Source organism: Cyrtonyx montezumae, unplaced genomic scaffold (genome assembly GCF_038088225.1).
Source record: "Cyrtonyx montezumae isolate F1298 unplaced genomic scaffold, pur_monq_1.0 scaffold_2, whole genome shotgun sequence".
Lineage (NCBI taxonomy): Eukaryota > Metazoa > Chordata > Aves > Galliformes > Odontophoridae > Cyrtonyx > Cyrtonyx montezumae.
Genome location: NW_027071936.1, coordinates 45959782 through 45980528, shown reverse-complemented (window position 1 = coordinate 45980528; position 20747 = coordinate 45959782). Strand labels below are relative to the sequence as shown.

At 35.7% G+C, this 20747-nt stretch overlaps 1 protein-coding gene across 1 annotated transcript in view; it reads right to left on the bottom strand.

Moving 5' to 3' along the window:
- Positions 1-4620: 4620 nt before the first annotated feature.
- KCTD8 (potassium channel tetramerization domain containing 8) overlaps positions 4621-20747 on the bottom strand; it is an 85699-nt gene continuing 69572 nt past the window's right edge. Inside the window, exon 2 of the mRNA XM_065737076.1 lies at positions 4621-5902. Coding sequence (XP_065593148.1) covers positions 5442-5902 — 461 coding nt within the window. The 3' untranslated portion in view covers positions 4621-5441. The remainder of the gene's footprint in view (positions 5903-20747) is intronic.

The window sequence follows — 20747 nt, the reverse complement described above, 5'->3', positions numbered from 1 at the left end:
TTATAAGGAGTATTAAAACATAGCTCTTGTCACACAAACTTGATTATTCCTTTTAGTAAGCACTACAGAGTGGATGAAGGGAATGGGAGGATATAATCATGTCTGATTTTAATGTTAAGAAACCTTGCTTGTATGATATATTCAAATTGCCTTGGAGTGGAAGAGGAAAGCTGCAGTTAAAAATGATTGACAAGTCCTATTGAGATGCGGGGAAAGGCATAGATAGCAGCAGTTTTTCAGAGGTAGAAAGAAAGAGCTAGATACCCAAGTCTCAGTAAAAGCCATAGAGAATTAGATCTTTCTCACTTGTGTGATTTTGAAAATCTCTCTCATACTTTTATTTGCCATCTTCTCTAATTATATAAGATAAAGCAAGTGTGATGTGCATAAAATCTAAAAAAAAAGAGAAGATATAAATACTCATGAATAATTAGAATTGTTAAGAGAGTTCAGATGTATTTGACATTGTGAAGAAAGTAATCTAGTTAGTTAGAATTGAAAATTGGTCTATTTGTAGGAGGGTGAAGTAGCCAAGAATACTGACTAAAAGAGAGAACAAGAGAGAAGTGAAAGAGAAGAAAAGAAAGAGAGGGAAGGAAGGACGGAAAGGAAGGAAAGGAAGGGAGGAAGGGAGGAAGGGAGGGAGGAAAGGAGGGAGAAAAGGAGGGAGGAAAGGAAGAAGGAAGAAGGAAAGGAAGAAGGAAAGGAAGAAGGAAAGGAAGAAGGAAAGGAAGAAGGAAAGGAAGAAGGAAAGGAAGAAGGAAAGGAAGAAGGAAAGGAAGAAGGAAAGGAAGAAAGAAAGGAAGAAGGAAAGGAAGAGATTCCAACCAAACATCAGGCCAGACACAAATTTGCAATACAAAGATGCAGTAGAAAAGTGACTATAAGATAATGAATTCTATGAGAGCAAACTTATAGAGTGCAGAAATGTAATTCTTTTTTCTACTTTTCTGTTACTAATCAAGACAAAAATATGTGCATCTGCAGGTACTTATTTCCCAAAAGAGTATTAACAGTTGGAAGATGTTCAAGGAAAGTAAGAAGACATGTTTGAAGAAAATGAATAAACCCCAGCATCAGCAGAGATACTTTCCAGGGAAATTCTGGGCAACTATATGTATAATTTTGTTATTGATCATAAAAAAAAGAAACAAAAAATTCCTTAAGTTTAGGAACCAGGACGACATTATGGATCAGCATCATAAAACCTGTGACAGAGCAACATTTTCTTCTGCAAAGACTAAGCTCAGTTCTGTGAAATAGTGAAACCAGGCTTTCCTTGGGGAATGGAATAGAGGGGCTTCACAACTCTCCCTGCCTGGAGAGAGAAGCATCACAGGCTGTGTTCCACATCCACAGCAGCATGGAGGATTATTTTAACAGTCTTCTTAAAAACCCATTTCCCTGTGCAAGGTCTCCAGGGCAGACTGCATGGCAATTTTTTCACCACTCAGCAATCATCTCAATTGCTGTTGTCAGAAGCTTACGAATGTAATTTAAATCAAAGGTAGGTATAAATCAAAATAATTCAGGACCTATGTGCCAGTGACTGTTTTGTACTACACTGAGTCTCATACTACAGTCAACAGATAAATAACATCAGATGAAATATACAATTCACCTAAATAGGGACAAAAACAGAAAAACAAAAAAGCATTTTAAGGCCACTGATTGATGGTTCCTACACTTCATCCTAGGCCTAACTAGCAATCTAGCAGTGATAAGAAATATTCCATCAGGTGTAGCCTGCTTCCAAAATTTACATTTACTATTCTCAATATACATTTATGAACAAAACAGCCTGTCAGAAATTTAGCATGAGGTGTTGGACACATTATGAATTCATCAATATTAAATTAACAAACTGCATGCATGGTAAGCAGATAGTAGATAAAGTGATAGCATTTCAGCATTGAATGTTGCTTCAGAATTTAGAAAGATTATTTATTACCAATTGTGATCTCCCTTGTTTTTATGTTAATTTAATTTTCTTCTTGTTACTGGTACTCATTTATTATTGGGTGAATTCTTGCTAAGAATTACACAGCACTTGAAGCAAAATGTTTACTTTGCTCAATACTAGAACACCAATATGTGTATGAAAGATTACAGTCTAGTATGTAAAAACCAAACTCATCAACATATTCCTACACTCCTTCTATCTGTACATAATGGAAGACAAAACAAAATTTTAAATAAGCATAGGATTCTTAAAAAGCAATATAACAAAGAGACTGAGATATTCTCACTACCTTTGTCATGTTTATTATTGCTTCTCACTCTCCCTTTCTTTTTTATCTGAGGAAAAGAGTTGGCCTAGCGAAAACTGGAGATGTTCTCAAGGGAAGAGAAAATCCTTATTTCCTTATATTCATTATTCACTGCACTCACTCCATTTATTCTTTTCCTCATTTTACAAAATATATTGTCTGTTATTGAAGGGTGCTAGGGTCCAGTTTTCAAAGAGGTGGGAAGACAGTCAGTGTTCTATTTCTCTTCTGGGCACCATTTGTACTGTTTTCTCAGCACCCCATGTGCATGAATAGTTTCAGTGATGCCAGTGCAGCAGAGATCTCCACCTTTTATTTTGGAGCTGCATGCAAAGATATGGTCCCATGGAAAAGCTGTCTTCAGAGCAAATAGTGCTGATCCAGCAGAATGAACCAGCGGTCCCAGTTCATATGATCAGTGGTTTGTCTGTGAGAAGGCAGATTACCCACCACAGCCCACAGTAGATGGTGTACTACACAAACAGTCATACTGCATGAGAAGCAGCTCTTACCTGCTTTGTGGAACACAGCTTCATCATATCTGAACTTGGATTATCATCTTGGCTGTAGTACCAACACAAAGCATGTATGGATGGTAAATAGAATGTTGGCAGTATTAGACTCTTGTTCATCTGTGGATAGCACATTTTGTTATTGCTTCATTTGATGATCAGAAAGCACTAAAAACATGTAAAGTGGTGCCCCTGGTTTAACCTTCCAGCTGGTGCTGGGACAAACTAGCAGTCTAGTAGAGATTTCTCATCCCCACTACAAATGAGAAATGTTATGCCAGCAATGCTTAAGGATCTTCAAACCAGCAATACTCCCTTGTGTTCTCAGTTTCCCCCACCACTTTCTCATGCAAAACTTGCTGTAGTTCCTTCCAAATTTGGATATGTGACTTCAAGTGAAGAACACATATGCTCCTAAATAAAAGTGATTGTAAGAAAGTCCATAGTAAAGCAATGGAGAAGAGAGAGGCAAAGCAAAAAAATATATGAAATGGGATGCAAATTACTTCTAGATAAGAGCCAGGAAAAAATAAAACTATTTGATGGCCTGCAATATATAAGCTGAAGTAAAGTGTGAATGCTGTTTTTATAGCCATACCAGTGGTGTCATCCTGCAAAAAGCTAAAGCCTTCTTGAGAATTCTGAGCACTCCCAAGCATCTTGATTCAGGACATGAATCACTTGTAGAGTGAACCTAATGTTGCCCTCTTGTTATCAAGTATACTAAATTGAGTCTTCCACCTCCAGTAGAAAGTGTAATTTTGAATATAATTACTGGAACTAAGACAGCATTAAGAAGTTAAATGATTTTGCATAAGCACAATTTTTAAAGGTGGACACAAAGTGATGATTTCAACAAAATTTAGTACTTTTGAAATTCATTCAAAGTGAATCAAATTGAATTCTGAAGTACACTTTGAATTAATTTCAAGTCATGTGCTCAGTGATAGCATTCTGACTCTGATTCTGATTTCTTTTGTAGATTTTTCTTTCGATAGATAAACTGAAAAATCAAATCCGATTTTTGTAAATTTAGGTTAGTGGAAGAAAGGCTCAGAAATAATCCTTCATTATTTACTAGCCCACCATGTGATCGTGATTTTTTTTCACACATTTTAAAGGTGCCAACTCAATTGCATGTACCACAATTCCCCATCTGTTCAGTTAGGACAATAAAAATATAAAAATAGGCAAATATAAGTTCCACCATGGTCTGAATTAATTTTTATAGTGAGTAAACAAAAGCGATAAGAATTTTTTCTTTTTTGGCAAATGCTGATTGGAAGAGAAGAGAAAGAAGAGAAGAGAAGAGAAGAGAAGAGAAGAGAAGAGAAGAGAAGAGAAGAGAAGAGAAGAGAAGAGAAGAGAAGAGAAGAGAAGAGAAGAGAAGAGAAGAGAAGAGAAGAGAAGAGAAGAGAAGAGAAGAGAAGAGAAGAGAAGAGAAGAGAAGAGAAGAGAAGAGAAGAGAAGAGAAGAGAAGAGAAGAGAAGAGAAGAGAAGAGAAGAGAAGAGAAGAGAAGAGAAGAGGACAGTTCTGTTAGTGAAAACAGTCAGGTTTTTAGTTCATCTCCCCTCTGCTTCCTAACATAGCTCTCTTCCTTCTGGAGAATCTGAGTGGTGATTGTAATTAAATAGCACTACACTAAAAATCGTTCATCCACTCCTGAAAAAAAAAAAAATTTTGCTTCACTTTGTTGGTGGTTTTTTTTTGTTAGCAAAGTGATATGAAAACATAAACAAAAAAATGACAATCGCTTGACTGTTTTATAAAGATAGGATATACAGATAGCCAAGAAAATGTACCAGATGGTTATTTCAATAAATACATCAAAGTCTCTTTTATTTTTCTCCAGTTTTAGCAACTAACATAACAGAAACTTTCAGACCATCAAACCAGTTTTCAAAATCTGCCATAAGTTTGCATTTCACAGAAATAATCCTGACAAGCACTAGTAGATGAACGTTGTTGGTGCAATAATAAAACAGTATAAGGCATATTTACACCATCCTTACATACAGAACATTTTACACACAAAGAAATCACAGACCCAGAACAAAGCAAATTCAGTCCCTTAGACGCTTTACATTTATAGGCTTGGAGTCAAACAAATAATTCTCCAAGCAACAGACAACCTCTTGTTCTCGTGTGATTTATTTGTAACATTGTGCTCATGCAAAATAGGTATTTGCTTTATTGCATTAACATTGAAAGAACATTGGGATTTAGTTCTGAAACCAGTTCAGTCAAATTTTCAACCCTGTTTCTCTTCATCCATAGCAAGTCTGAGCCATTTATATTTGTGACATAAAACAAGGCATTAACTGATGATTGAGATTTTTATTTGACAAGCTCCAAAATGATAATGAAGATCAAATGACTGCAGTTCGAGAACCATCTTTCTTCACCATGCACATTTTTCTTTGTTAATATGAGGTGGTTTAGATGAGACGACACTTCCTGTATTTTTAAGTTTCTATCTTTTTATATATATATATTTTAAAGAAACCATGTACTATCCAACACCCACTGTTCACAAAAAGAAATAAGCAGCAGGAATAGCTCTGGTGGCAGCATTGGCCCGTAGAAGAACATCAGTAAGTTAGTGGCAACTTAACAAACAACAAATGTTCCAAAAATACGTCATGAAAGTGTCGAGTACTATAACCCATATTTCTGTAAGAGTTCAGACTGCCAGGGACGTTTGCGCTCTGGGAAGTAATCTGGAATGTGGATTTTTTTAAAATCTTGGATGCATTTTCTCATTTCTTCTTCAACACTCAGCTTCTCACATACCTTCTTTTTGGAAAGATTTGTTTCTCTGGACTTGCTAATGAGAGTTTGAAAGAGTTCACTGTTCCTGCGTTTGTCTGGTGCTGGCATCCACTGCACTGGGGCCTTCTTAGATGGACGATCCAAAGTTAGAGTATTTGGCTGGTGGGCTGTGGACTGTTGAGTGCCAGAGGCATTTTCTTGAGGAGTGCTTGCATCCGAGTGGCTGTCACAGCTCGAAGTGGACAGTTCATTACAGGAAGTCCCACTTTCACTGCCCTTGTCCAAGACTTTGTTGTGCTTCCTTTCCTCATGGTCTTGTTTGGGGGAAACAGTCCTCTGTGGGGGCCCTATCACAAAGCAGGAAAGAAAGAGTATTAAACAAGTACTGGTTTACACAGAAAGCTGATAAGATAGCATTTAGAAAAACATGACATGAAGTCTTGGCTGGGATAAAATGGTGCACACTATTGGTGTGCATCTTGAAAGACTGGTCCTACACATGAGTTCAGCTGACAACGTTCTCACACCTAAAAATGTTTTAGGCTAGAATTAATTCACTGCCTGCCTAAGAATTCAGGTAATGAAATGTGCATAATCCTTGCAGATTATCTTCACCACAGATCCCTTCAGGGAAGTTTAAATGAGCTATTTTGCCATTACACTCAAATAAGCTTATTATGAGAAATCAGATTTTATAGTATTAGGAAAATACTGCCATAAAAATTGCAAACTTTCTTAAATAAAAATATTCCAAGGATATAAAAAAATTTTTGGAAGCTCTAATTTACATTTTCAGAACAGCTGACTGATGGCATGCCTTGCAGATGTCAACTATGCAGAAGCCCCAGCCTGCAAGAGTATTAATCCTGAAATAACAGAGATTGCTCTCTACTGACAGGGTGATTTTGTTTCTTTTTTTTATTTTATTTTTATCCTATAGTTAGTGATTTCACTGCACTTCTTACTGTCAGTTGTTATCCTAGCCTTGCCTCAGTGCAAATTCATGATTGAGCTGTACATCTCTTACTGCATAAGCTGGAAAGGAAAAGAAGGCTATGAAGTTATCAACAAAGCACTCTGTAACAGCAGAGTGAGCGATCTGGTGGCCTATCAGCAGAAACTGCTCAGTGCTTCATGCAACTGAAAGTGGGATCAAGGCTGTATTAGCTCCAGATATTATTTTTGCTTTGAAGTGATGAGCGGAATATGAAAGTGAAGAATTAGATGGTTGTCGCTAAAACTTTACAAGCATTTTTAGTTACAAAACCCTATTTCAGAACTTCAGCTGTGAAATGATGCTATGCAGACATCACATAAATGTTGTGATCTCAGTTCAGGACACTATCTAAAGCTCCCAGGAATATCTACAGAGTTTAACAGGTTTGGATCAGACAAAAGAGAAAATTTTCAGAGATGTTTAAACATCAAAATGAAAATGAAGAGTGGGATTTTAGTGGCAGTTGTGTCTCTGCTAGGAATTCTGAAAGAGTCCATACAGTTTTAGGTACCTAAATGTCTTATAAAATCTTGGCTTATCCTTACACTATATCCAAGAACCACCAATGTCCAAAAACCTACAGGTATGACAGCACACTTCTAGGACAAAGTTGGAAGGAGATTTCTGAGCCACTTATTGTTTTTCAGAATTAAAAACTAGAAATATAACTAAAAATATAAAGAATGCAAGAGCAATAGGAACACTAGTGTTTTTGACAGTGTAGTGATTCAAAGACGACTGCAGTATTTTATATGAGACACAGGAGAAAATAAAGCAAAACACAAAGGCAGATAAAAAATAATCTATTTGTTTTAAACAGCATCCCGCAGTACTATGGCATATTTCTGTAGTCCACCTGGAGAAACTAATGAATAATCAAGATCAAAAGAGGAGGCACATTATCCATCAGGGCTTGTACTTACATTATTCTGAGTGGAAATCACAAGTGATTTTCTACTTCTTTGTATTCAGTCCAAATACTTAGTGCATAGCTGCAGTAATTTCCCTCCTCCTTCTCTTCCAAAAATATGTTCCCCTTCTTAAATAGATTTACATGCCTGCCTTCTTTTATTATATCTGGCATTTCATTTCATACCTCAATACTGTTGTGTGAATATGCTAAATCTGGAGAGTCAGCTGATATAATGGAATTACTCTGTCAGTGCAGCAAGTGATTACAAAACCAAGCAATTAATCAGATAATGATTTCAGTATTGTTACTCTGATTTTCAATAACATAATTAACTCCAGTGTCTAGTTTACAATCAGAGCTTCTTCAAATGTAACAACACATTCTATGACTGAGAAATTAGTTTACTGCTTACTACACCCTGTACTCTCCAACTCTCTCTTGCCCCTTTTGTTGTTGTTTTGTGTTTGTTTTTTGTTTTTTGCTGCATCTTCATGAAGGATATCTAGTTGCTGTATTTATAATTACTTCCTTGTTGCTACTGCTTGCTTCTCCAGGACTCAAACCTGCAGTGTACTAAGCATCTAACTCAAAAAGGCATTGAAATCTACATACATACCTTCAAGAATATGAAAAATTCCATTTCCTGCTACAGGATTATTCAAGTCCTTGACACTAGCAGGTATTTAAATCCTTTTTTGGATCAGAGCCGAAAGGTTCAGTGCCTTTCAGCACCAAGCTCTCTACGCTTCACTGAACTGCCTAAATTCACAACGAATGTAATCCATGCAAAGGTTTCTCTCACACCTCTCCTTTTAAAAATTAACAAATACTCCCTCAGAAAGAATTTTTTATATGCTTCTGCACTTCTTTCTCAATAGTATGTTATTAACAGAGATGACAGTTCTGCCGGAGGAGAGTATTTTTGTCACAACATTTTCCGCCTGCTGAAACCCAAGAAGAATTTATAAATACACAACAAAGGATCTTCAGAAGATATTTGTTTGATTTTCAGAATTAGAGATCGTCAGATAAATACAGATATCTCTCTAATTCAGAAGGCATCTACTCACTGTCCTCATTTGTGGCTGAGACTGTGCAGTGGCATGCTGGATCCATCATACCTTCCTGCCCTTCATGACTATCATCAAAAAAGATGTTCAAACAGGCCAGTTAAATCTGTCTACTTTTTAAGAGTGTGTAAAGACTCAGAGAAAGTATATTTGCTCCACTATGCATGCAACTCTATAAAGCTTTACAGATTTCCAGCCTTCACTCTTTCCTGCCCGACATTCTCCTGCCCTTTTTAGTATCACTGCTCCTGGTTCTCCAGTTTAGAGAACTGAAAGTCATGACATTATACAAATGCCTCTTGAGCACTGACAGGCATGAGGCATCAGCCACCTAGCTAGGTGTACTTTTCCATTCTGTTATACTGCAGGTTCTCAGGAGCAGAGCCTGGCACCTCCCTCTGCTTCCCCTCCTCAGGGAGCTGCAGGGAGCAGTGGGGTAACCACTCAGTCTCCTCCAGACTAGGCAACCAGAGAATCCTTGACCTCTCCCCACAGGACAGACGTAACCAGCTTTTGTGCCCTCCTCTTTGTGCTTTCATGAACCTTATCATTCTTGTTACATTGTGGAGCTCAGAACTGCACACAATATTTTAGGTGAGATTGAACCAACACTAAACAATAGCAAGAGAATAACCTCTCTGACCAGCCGGTTAAACTGTGTGTAATTCATACCAAAATGCAGCTTGCCCTCTTGGCTGTCAGAGCACAGTGCTGACTCATTCTGAGCTGCTGTGACCATCACCTCCAGGTTCCTTTCTGCTGAGCTGCTCCCAGCCACTCATCTCCCTGCCCATGCCTGTGTCTGGCATTACTACATCCCATATTCAGCGCCCTGCATTTTCCTTTGTTGAACGCCATGCAGTTGCTTATTGTACAATGCTCCAATCTATCTAGATCCCTCTGCAAGATCTCACAACCCTCCAGAGAGTCAACAGCATCTCCTATTTAGGTATCATACTCCTCCAGCATCCGGATCATTGATAAAAAATGTTGAGCAGGACTGGCACTAGAACCAAGCCCAGAGGAACACTGCTAGTGATCAGCCACCAGCAGGTGTAGCCTCATTCACTATGATCTTATGACTCCATAACTCTATGTTTTTGTGATTCTATGATTCAGTGACCCTTTAAACTCTGCTATTCAATCACTTTATCACCCAGCATAGTGTGAACCAGTTTATCTCACAGTTGGACAATTTGTCCAGAAGGATACTCTGAAGGCCAGTACCCAAACTCAGAAAGGCTACAGTGGACTTCAGTGTGGTACATAACTCTGTTAATATCCCTGACTGAATTTTTCTTCCCCTTGTGCCCTCAAATAAAATTATATCAAATTAATATAACATGCATTCCATTGTATTTTATCTTTTGTTTTATGAATCTAAGTAAAATTTGTGAATTGATTATCATAGAAAAAATACTAACCAAATCTTACACTGTGATGAACTCATTCACCTTGCATACCTACATTTTTTTTAATTACTTTTCACCAGCATTGAAAATATTACACTAAACTGAAAACTTAGAGAGAAGTCACCTGTGAAATCTAATGACAGATTATGGCTGCTATGGGAGTATTTTAATAACCAGATGTTTGAGTACTTAGTATCACACTTAAATGGTAAGGAATTATTTTTCATGTCTAATTTCACTTTGATTTCATTTTCAAAAGAATATTTTTGAGAGCTATAACAAGATAGTTCTATAAACTGAACAGTTTCTGTGACATCTTAATGATATAATGATATAATGATATATATATATTTATACATATATATATATTATAATGATTTCATGATATAATGATATCATGATTTCTCCTTGTTAGGAGAAAATCCTGCACTCAGAACCTAGCTCTTTCCTTGAGATAAGCATGGGATTCAGCTCGCCTCTTACCACCAGAGCTGTAAGTTAAAACTAGCAACCATAACTTCTGTGCTATATCATCTCATTGAAATCTCTGTATAAGCTTTATGACAGTTTAGCTTACAAGAGGATCACTGCACTCTGTCCTCTTTAATACACAATATTAAAGATTTGAGCAAAATAAAGCTGAATTCACTGTTCCATGAAAAGAAAACAAGCAAAAAAACCCCCAAAAAAGTTGTTTGTTGTTGCTGCTACGTTTTAAAACACTCCATAGTTTCTCAAGAAAAGTTCTGTAGCTATTATAGGTCCTGCAGTTTGTATCTAATTTGCTTCTGTTGGTAGAAAGCGGAGAAAGGGGGACATAAATGCACTTAATTGCAATTGTGAGACTACTATTCAGGCCTATACAGGAGTTAAAATGCACTGAGTCACAGAAACACAGCACGGCTGAGGCTGGCAGCCTCAGCAGGGACACCAGAGCAGGTGCCCAGGCCCATTGTCAGGCAGCTTCTGAAGATCCCCAAGGAAGAGATCCCCACGGCACTCTGGGCAGCCTGTGCCAGTACTCTGTCACCCACACAGTTCTTATCTGACTGTTTGCCTATGGATTAATTTTATTTATTGTTAACATCTCAAGCAAGCAATACTACTAAATAAGCATTTTATGTGAGAAATATCTAAATGCTCTTGGCAAGCACCATTCTTGGCTATAATATGCAGTATACAAATTTCAGGGGAGCAAAACTTTGGGAGACTACGGAGGTATGAGTTTGGCTGTATGGTTTCTTATCACTTAAGGCAGTCAATAAATAAATAAATAAATTCAGTTTTCAGTTTGGGTCTCATCTGAAACTAATTTGAAAACCACTTTATGAATTAAAGGCCTGATTCAAAAAAAATCTTAGTATAAAATAGTTTAGTATTTTTCAAAAGGGGTTGAATCTCAGCTTTTCCTACTTTTCACTCTCCTTTCATATGAGTGACCAATTACTATGAGGCACCAAGTGCTTAGATTTTTATTTACTTTAACCTACGTGAGACTTGACTCAAGGAGAAAATCCTCAATAAACTGCGAGAAATGTTCCTTTCACCTTCAATTACTTTGGGGAATTCAGGTTAATATCTTCAGTTGGAAAAAGTGAGTTAACTTCCCTCAAGAACAAGAGAGAATTAGTGTTTGTGAGGCTTTGATTTATTAACACTTGAAGTCCTGAACTCTAGTGGTAAAGGCCAGTACTGTTACAAACCAACTTCAGTACTTAGAGCAGAACCTAAACTTTATGTGACCTATGAAATCCAGGCAAGTCAGTTGCAGATAAAACTGACACAGAAAAATCTTGTAAATCTCAGCAGGGTTTCCATAACATGAAGAATAGCACTTGAGTTACTCACTTTTTATTGAAACAGATTTTGAATTATGACCTATGTTCTGGCAGTTTCAAGTTCCTATCTGCATGGCATTGGTTTGCCTTCATAAACAAGTGTGAATCTGGTTCCAAAAGTGCATCAATTTAAGAAAAAAAAAAAAACATTTTAGTTTAAAATGTTGACATCATTCAAGGCAGAGGGAACATAACCTGTGACCTTAAACTACAAACAACTGATTTCAGAAGGAAATGTGTTCTTTGTAGTGTGAAAACAAAAAACAAGAAGGAAATCAAAGATCTTAAAAGGAAAGTAATACAATGGTGAAGGTACAACAGACAAAAATGTACTGTCTTTTAGGTCCCAAATATTTGTGCAGGAGTATGTGAAAATATGCTCTATAAGAAAATCTCACCAAAGAACTAACTATCACCTTTTGCAGAATAAAAAGTTTATAATAATAGGGTGTTCAGTGAGTCATTGTAGGAAACCAAAGAAATGATGAGGAAAAATATATATATACATATTGTGGTTATTATGTGATAAAGGCAAAACATATTCCTTGATTATTCTAATGCATTTTGCTACATTCAGAAGTTAATGGGAAAGTCAATTTTCCCCACAATGTTTCCTGTTCTCTATTGCCATGCTCTGAAGACATCTCACATACTTTGATTTCAATACAAAATTTCAAAGTGGAAACCATACATGAAGTCTTGTTAATGTTTAGGAGTATTTAAATTTCTAGGATTGTTTACTTGTTTGAATACATGGATGTTTTTAACAGCAAGAATATGATTGTGATTGCACACATGATGAAGTCTTTTATTTAAATCCTCATACCTGCCATGAGAAGTTTAGTAAGCAATGCATAGAAACTAGCTGTCCTGGGCATAGCACTCACAGGAGAAATAACTCTCTAATAGTGTTAAGGTTGGTGGTGTGTGAATGGTTATGTGGTACTTGAAAGGAACGAACCAATGCATTTTTCAAATTAGGACCACATGCCTGAAAGTAATATGTACTCTGTCTCAAAAGAAAAAAAAGAACACGAAGTAAATTTTTTTCCAGTCATATTTACTACCCTCTAATGATAAACTAACTTCTAGAAAAAGTATGGTAGAAGGAGTTAAATAACTCAAGGAGGATTTTTTGTTTTGTTTTGCTTACTTCCAGTTAGGCTTAAATATTAACATCATTCATAATATAAAAATATTAACTTACATAGAGGAAATTACTTTTGTTATTTGGAAAGTCTGAAGATAAGCAACAAACTCTCCTGTGCCCAACTTGAATTCATTAGATAATTCACCCTAATCTTGTTTTGAACAGATAGCAAAATGATACTCTTTCCATTTATTAGTTTTCGGAGTGGATTTTCTTGTAGGCAGAATGGGATTTCCATATAGGAGTCAGTGATATTCTGACAATTTGTTGCAATCCATTGAAATCAATGAAGAGTCCATAAATTTGTTTATAAATATCTTAATCTGAAAACTGTGAAGTTCTGAGAAATGCCTTTTCATGGACCCAAATCTGAAAATGTAGGCACATAAGATAATTTTGTTACTTAGAGAAAAAATAAGAAATAAATGCATTGGTACATGTGACAAATGAGAAATTCTTTCATTAAAATTAAGCATCTTCTTGCAACAGTGAACAGGCATAACTGATTGCATTTCAGTAATCAGCAACTTCTGGTATACATTCTTGTTATTTGTTTCTGAACTGTCAAGTTGGTTTGTGCCCAGCTATGTGTGTCAGTATTGTTTGCTTCTTTTTTGACTGATTATTTTTCAGTGGCTAGCAGAGTTTAGAGATAAAATGTTTAGTTCTGTCCTTGAAAAATATTAATTACTTTTCACAAATGATGCAGTGTTATTCCTTAAAGAAATAGCTTTGTCAAGAATTGTTTTTTTTTTTAAGGAACAGTTCCCCAGCCTAGTGCTGAGACAAAGTTGTTAATATTAATCACTGGACATTAATCCTTGACACAGATCCCACACTTGCAGGTTTCACTTGAAAGGGAAATGAAAACATGCATTCTCAATTCTTTCAACACCAGAATAGTTGCTGCTTCCTGAGAATCAAAATTTCAAGGATCCAGGTGTCTTTAAGTTGCTCTGCCTTAACTACTTTATTGAAATCACCTCTACCACAGCACTAAATTACAAGAAAATAGAAATCAAAACCAGAGTGCACTTGCAAAATCTTTATACAGACAGAAGACAAGAAAAGACAATCACTTCACCCTTGCATAGCAGAAAAAAATGTCATATGCTTTTCCCTCTGAGGATTCACAGGACATACTAAAAATTATTGCTCAAACAATGGGTTTAGTGACTCACTGTTCTCTTTCCTATTTTATATCCTCAGACTGTATTCAGAGAAAACAGCTGTGGTGCTGGGGAAGGACAGTGACTTTTAGATCCCTGTGCTTTCACTGTATCTCCCAGATTGCCTGATATTACCACTGACCTTCCTCACTCCCTTTCCTCTAAGAACTTATTAATGGATGATCAGGAATTTCAGCCTGTCATCAACTGCAATACTAGCTGCTGCCTTCTGCTTTGTAAATATTTATATTTACAAACTCTTCTTTGAACCAATCACATTTTGGTTTTTTATAAATTAGGTTTAAGTTCTCAGCTGTCAGATGTGGCTCCCTATGTAGCCATACAAATGCTTGTGCCAGAAGAAAAGACACAAGAGTGACAGGAACAAATACAAGGCAAGGGATTGCACTTTTCAGAAACATCTTATGGGAACTTGAATCTGTAATTTGTTCTTTTTGTTGCTTTGTTGGGTTTTTTTGTTTGTTTTTTTGTGGCACACATATACAGCAAATATACTGACATAATAATGTTTTCATCAAGATATAGATTATTTTAGACAGAAGTTTGATTTTATCACAAAAAATACCATCCCAAATAAAATCTAGGAAATGCAAACTTATTTCAATGGGTCTTCACAGATTCTGTCATTGCTCCTCCCTTAGAAGCTCAACATGATTTCAAAGCTGAAGGAGAGGGGTTATGACAACTATCTCAAGAATCTTTGTTATAACGTTTTCTTTTATGTTAAGTTCATTCGCAACTCTTATATTGGTAAGAACTGTCTTTGCGGAGAATGTGAGCCACAGAAAAAAAAAAAAAGAATAAAAAGGACACATATTCAATTGTCATCTTTGTGGCTCACACCCCGATTCAATTTCAGATTCTAAACCAATTTTTTTCCTCCATAATTTTAATTCCAGTTTGTTTGGTATCATCTAACATTTCTTTGCTTTGACAATTACTTTGTCAAGTGCTTCGGATAAAATGTGTAATCTTTACTTCTTCCTTCTATCTCTTTCAGTTTTTCAGATTTCTACATTTTAATTTTGATTACTGGCAGATAAATGAACAGAGTAAGAGTTCATAGTGAGTTTTTCCTAGAGGTTCAAGAAGAGAGCAGCAACTCAGGACAGATTATATTTGTATAAATTTATGCCTTTCCTTGCTGGTTCTTTGGATAATGAAAATGTGTCAGTCTTCAAGAATTCTATGAAAGAATCAGAAATGTTGGCTGAAAGATTTTCCTAGGCCATAAAAAAGATCTTTTTCACTTCTGTGTACAAACTTTGAAGTACATTTCATATATTTTATCATTAAGGTCTGGTATGAGGAAAATATAGTAAAGACGTGCTCTTAATAGTAATAACTGTCTAGATCAGCCTTATGGAACATTCAAAGCATTCACTGTAATCAGTACAGAAAATATGAAAGCATCCTGAAAACTAATCTTATTTATATGGTATATGTTTAAGTAAAATAAAAGCTATTGAATAATGAGTGCACTCCACACACATCTTCTCTACAAAAACCAAAATAATGCAAAAAGGTTTGTATCTGAAAATATTATATATCCAGTATATACAACCAATGTATTATGACTATGTTATATAAAAATCCACAAACATACAAAGATCGAAGGCTGAATTCCTTAAATTAATTATCCGTGGGAAACGTTGAAACTACACGGATTAAAACTGCAGTACAGTAAAGACAGTGCGAAATTCTTAGCAGAAATCCTGGGTATTTGCAGAAGAAAAAACTACACTTGACACAATGCAGAACCAAAAGCATTTAAGGAACAGAGATACACCAATCACGTTTAAAAATTCGAAACATCCCTAACAGCAATATTTGAAACATCACAAAATTTTGTTCTTGGATAATATTTGAAGATAAAAGTGATGTTATATATCTTCAACTAAATATTATCAACTAATCCTGTACAAGTAATAGAAACAAAAGCCCAGAAAGGATTTGCCACTATTAACAAGGTGTCTGTGGTTATTAATATTAAATTTATTCTCTTGCAGATTACGTGCTCCAGTAATGGGTTACATTGCACACGATGTATTTGGACTGCATCAGCATTAATTAATTGATGACCTTTGCCACCAAACAGTTAAAAATCTAAGAACAAGAGGAGAAATAACAGATGGGAAGATACAGACAGATGGGTAAGTACAAAAAAATGCGGCATTGGTCAGCACGATGGGCTGCTTGTCTCAAACCTCCAGCTGTCTAATCTTTTGTCAAGATGCATATGAGCAGCATTGAAACAGAGAGTTTTAAGAAGGATTTTGAAGCAGTATGATGAAAAAGCTACCCAGATTTAAGTAGTATCTTCTCTGTCAAGTAAGAAGCAAAAGCAGAGAGAACATGAATGCAAGCAGTAGATAAAGTCACCAAGGTCGGGTTGGAGACAAGAGTTTTATGTAATATTTAGAGCGAGGGGAGGATAGTCAACCAAAGGCCTTCAGTATGAGGACAAACAGCCCACATTTGGCATAAAATGGAGAGATGTAGGGGCTGAGAAACAAGGCTCAAAGCAAGAAACTACAAAAATGATATTTTCATTAACAATACAAAACAGATGCTCTGGAAAGAAATAAGTTGTGTTTTTCACAGTTAGAAACTTAAGGATTGGATGGAAGAGGAAAAAAATATGGTTTACTAATTAATGTTTCTAAGCAAGCCTATAAATGACTAAAAATACCTTTTGTTTTTAATATAGACAGAACTGCCCTTGAGAAATTTTCATCCTAGTGCAAGAATCTGCTTCTTTAGTGCATCTGAATGTCATCTGCATATACCATTTGCCAGAAACTGTATATCTATTGTTGAAAATACCAGTTACCAAAAGACTTTTCTGTATCCTTGGTCAAGCAGCTACATATGCTTACAGAGCAGGCTGGTCTTGGTTAGTTTTCTATCCTCCCAACAATACTTTCCTAAAATTACTTTTTTAGCTCTTACTAATAAACTCTTCCCATCTTATTGCAGCACACATCAACAGATAAATCACACCAGAGCTTTACTGAATACCTTTAGATTTGTAAAGTTGGTTCTGCAGACACTATGTACCTTTCTGATTCTGAGTAGCTTATGCATGCAGTATGGCATGTGTACTTTGTAAGTAGAAGGATCTTGCCTGCAAAATCTATTTAATGTTTAAATCTCTCATCAGAAAAAATTCCTGCTAGGTGCTTATGGCTGTGTCCAATAATTGCATTTACATGTGACATTTACAGTACTGACACTGGTTTCTACCTCAAAGGAAGCTAAGATTAGGAAGGATGGTAAGAAGTAATCTACTTCCTACTTCCGAAGTTTCAAATGTCTTATCAGGAAACACAATAAGTATACATAATTGAGATACTTAATCACTTAACTCTGCTGTAATGAATAAATTATGCTCAGCTCAGAATGAAATGAGTCTATTTAAACTCATTCTTTGTTGAAATATTAACTAGGTTTGAAAAGATTTTAAATAAAAATGTTAAATAATAAAACATGGACTGATTTTCTTCTATTCCACAAATTGAATACAAAATGAGTCCAAAAGACTATTATTTCTTACATTATTGTTACAATTTGGGTTTTTATGTAACATACCAAATCTTGAGAGAGTTAGAAAATTTGTTTTAGATGTACTGAAATATAGGTACTGTTAGTTGATATATATTATTTAGTCCTAGTTGAGGCAACACAGGCAAAAAAACAAAACAAAACAAAAAAACCTTATATGAAATTGTATGAGAATTTCAGAGAAAAGTACAGATTTGTTTATTCATTTTAAGAACAGAGAAGGTTTTGTAGCTTTGTATAGCAACCAGAAGAAGAGCTGAAAGGAAAAATATATTAAAAGCAATTTTGAGAGACTGGAAAGTACTATTGAAAATTTTTACATCAAATTTCATTTGCCAAACAAATCACAGCAATTCTCATTTTAACACAGAAATTTAATTCATAGTAAAAATGGAAAATTGTAACTTCAGTCTGATTATCACTAACAGTTCTGCCTTAATGTGACCAATATATGATATGAGAACACTTCTTTCTTTTTATAACCATAAGGCTGAGGAATACTTACTCTTTTAGAACGTAAGACCCATGCGACATCTTACAGATTAAAAAAAAGGCCAAGAATAACAGTTGCAGTTCAGCACAGGGGGGTTTCAAGCAACAACCTAAACAAATCTCATGACATCTGGGATGGTGCCTCACTTCTATCACTAACCAGCAATGATAAAAGATTAAACACAAGGACTGGCAGAGGCCAATGTTGTACCTGTAGTAACTCAATTTCCAAGTACCATCGATAAGGTGGTTGATCAAGGAAGGGGTAAAGTTGCCATCCCTTCTCCCTCTATTTCCCATAAAGAAACCCAGGGTTAAAATAATCCTCTCTTTTTACATTAATTGGCCTCATCATTTTTGTACTGAAATACTTGCTCCAACATGCTTTTTCTTTCACTATTACTCATTTGACTGACTTAACGCTAGCTTCATTTAATGACTGATATGCTAGCTTCCCTAATCAGTCTTCCCTAATCAGCTACACACTGAGATGTCAAATGCCAGAAGACATTTACCCAGAACTAACGTTTTGAGCCTGACAATGTTATTTTCTTCTGCTTTTCAATATCATTGTAACAGTCAGAGTGCCTCTGCCTTGATGCCCGAGTTCCTCTAGCTGTAAAATTTGGGTGGTCTTTTCTGTGAGACCTCAAGTTCTAACACTTCAGAACATTGTATGACAACTGGATATTAATAATATTAAACCAAAAGAAATTCTGCTGAGATGGGAAATTTTTCTGCTGGAAATCATTTGTTTGTTTTTTGTTTACTTGTTCATTGGAATAAATTCAGTTAAATCCACATGCTTCAACTGTTTTAGCTTCTGATGAAACCTTGATTTTTATAGAAAAAAATATTATAGTATATTTTTCTGAGCACATATATCCTCCACTTTCTATATGTCTGTGACACAACTAAATCAATAGATCCACAGATTATTCTTTTATGATATATTTCTTAAGTTATTTAAAGTCTTTGTTTGAAAGACTAAAAGGAAGAAAGGGGCAAATGATATGGGTAATTTTAATGTATATGGTAAAGTAATTAGAACAAGAATATCTATAGATTATGCAGAATCCATAGATAATTCATTCGACATTATCCGCAGATAATGAAGACATGGAACTAAAAATATAGATATATGAATAAATTGATACTAATGGCAAGGCATTATATAACATAATGTACAGTACAGCACCTTTTGTCAGCAGATGGAGGCTGGCAATTATTTTACAATCATCATATTCTTTGCTCCCTAGCACTATTGTTGCACTGAGTAATGAGAATCTCATTTCTGGTGTGTTCATATGGGTAATCTGGCAGTGTGGATCATATTCTGATTCAAGTTGCACTGCTCTAAATCCAGCTTCACTTAAGCAGTGCTCAAGAAGTTGCTCTGGTCTTTCACCAGGCTTTAAACAGAACATGAGTCAGGTTCAGTGAGCAGTTTGGATTTATTCTCATGAATTAACCTGAATATATGCAGGAGAGCCACAGTCCTATATTCATAAATGTTACAGTTGGACCTGGAGAAACAAAGCACCTTATGAAACATCTCTGTTTCCAAAAACTCAAAAATCCTTCCATAGTCATCACTGAACAGCACTGCTAGGATTGGAACCAATTACATTGCTTCTGCAGCTCATTTTTTATTGTTTGCTTATTTTGATATATTTTTAAAGCATAGCTGCTGGGAAAGGATTCATCATTTTTGGATGATTATTTTCTGCCTTGTGGAACAATCTCAGTAGGTGGTCCAGGCAGATAAAATAGGAAGCTAAAAGCCTGGAAAATGGAAAACTGCTAGATCACAAATGCATCCACAATGAAGTAATAGCTGAGTCAGGATTCTTAGGATGACATTTTTGAACACGTCTGAATTCATGAATGTATGCCTAAATCCCTTTTATTTTTCTTTCTTTTTTCTTTTTTTATTGCGATTTTCCACTTTTCCCTAACTGGAACAAAGCTTAGAGATATCTGAAAAAATAATCATTTGATTTAAAGCGTTTCTCTTGTCATGACAATTCAGTCATATTTTCCTCCCTCATATTTCTTTCATACTCACCAAGTGTATTCAGTATTTCAGTTTAGCCAAAATACTTGGAAAAATGTATGACTGGGAAGTGAATGAGTGAAAGAGGCTTGGAAATAGTATATGATAGTATATGGTTGATAAAGAACTGTATGGTGCTATGCACTAGCAGAATCCCTAACCCCTGCCTGAGTTCTTACGTCAGGACAAAGTAGACACAGGTGAGAGCCCTCTTTTTCAAAATAAAAATAAAGCTCTTGCTTGAATCAACGGACACCCTGAGAATGGGCTCAATATATAGAGGAGCAAATATTGCCTGATACGCACCATTTCAGACATACGAATTAGTGATAGGAACTGAATGGGAGTTCACAGCATTAAACTAAACCCCCTCTGTGAGCAGCATGTCTTTTCAGGATTAACAATTTATGAAGTTAGTGCAAATCTAAGTATGCAGCTGTCCTTTTCTATATTTAATAACCAAAAAGAAAATGTCACAACGTAAAGGGGAAAAAAGCTGCTTCTCAGCTG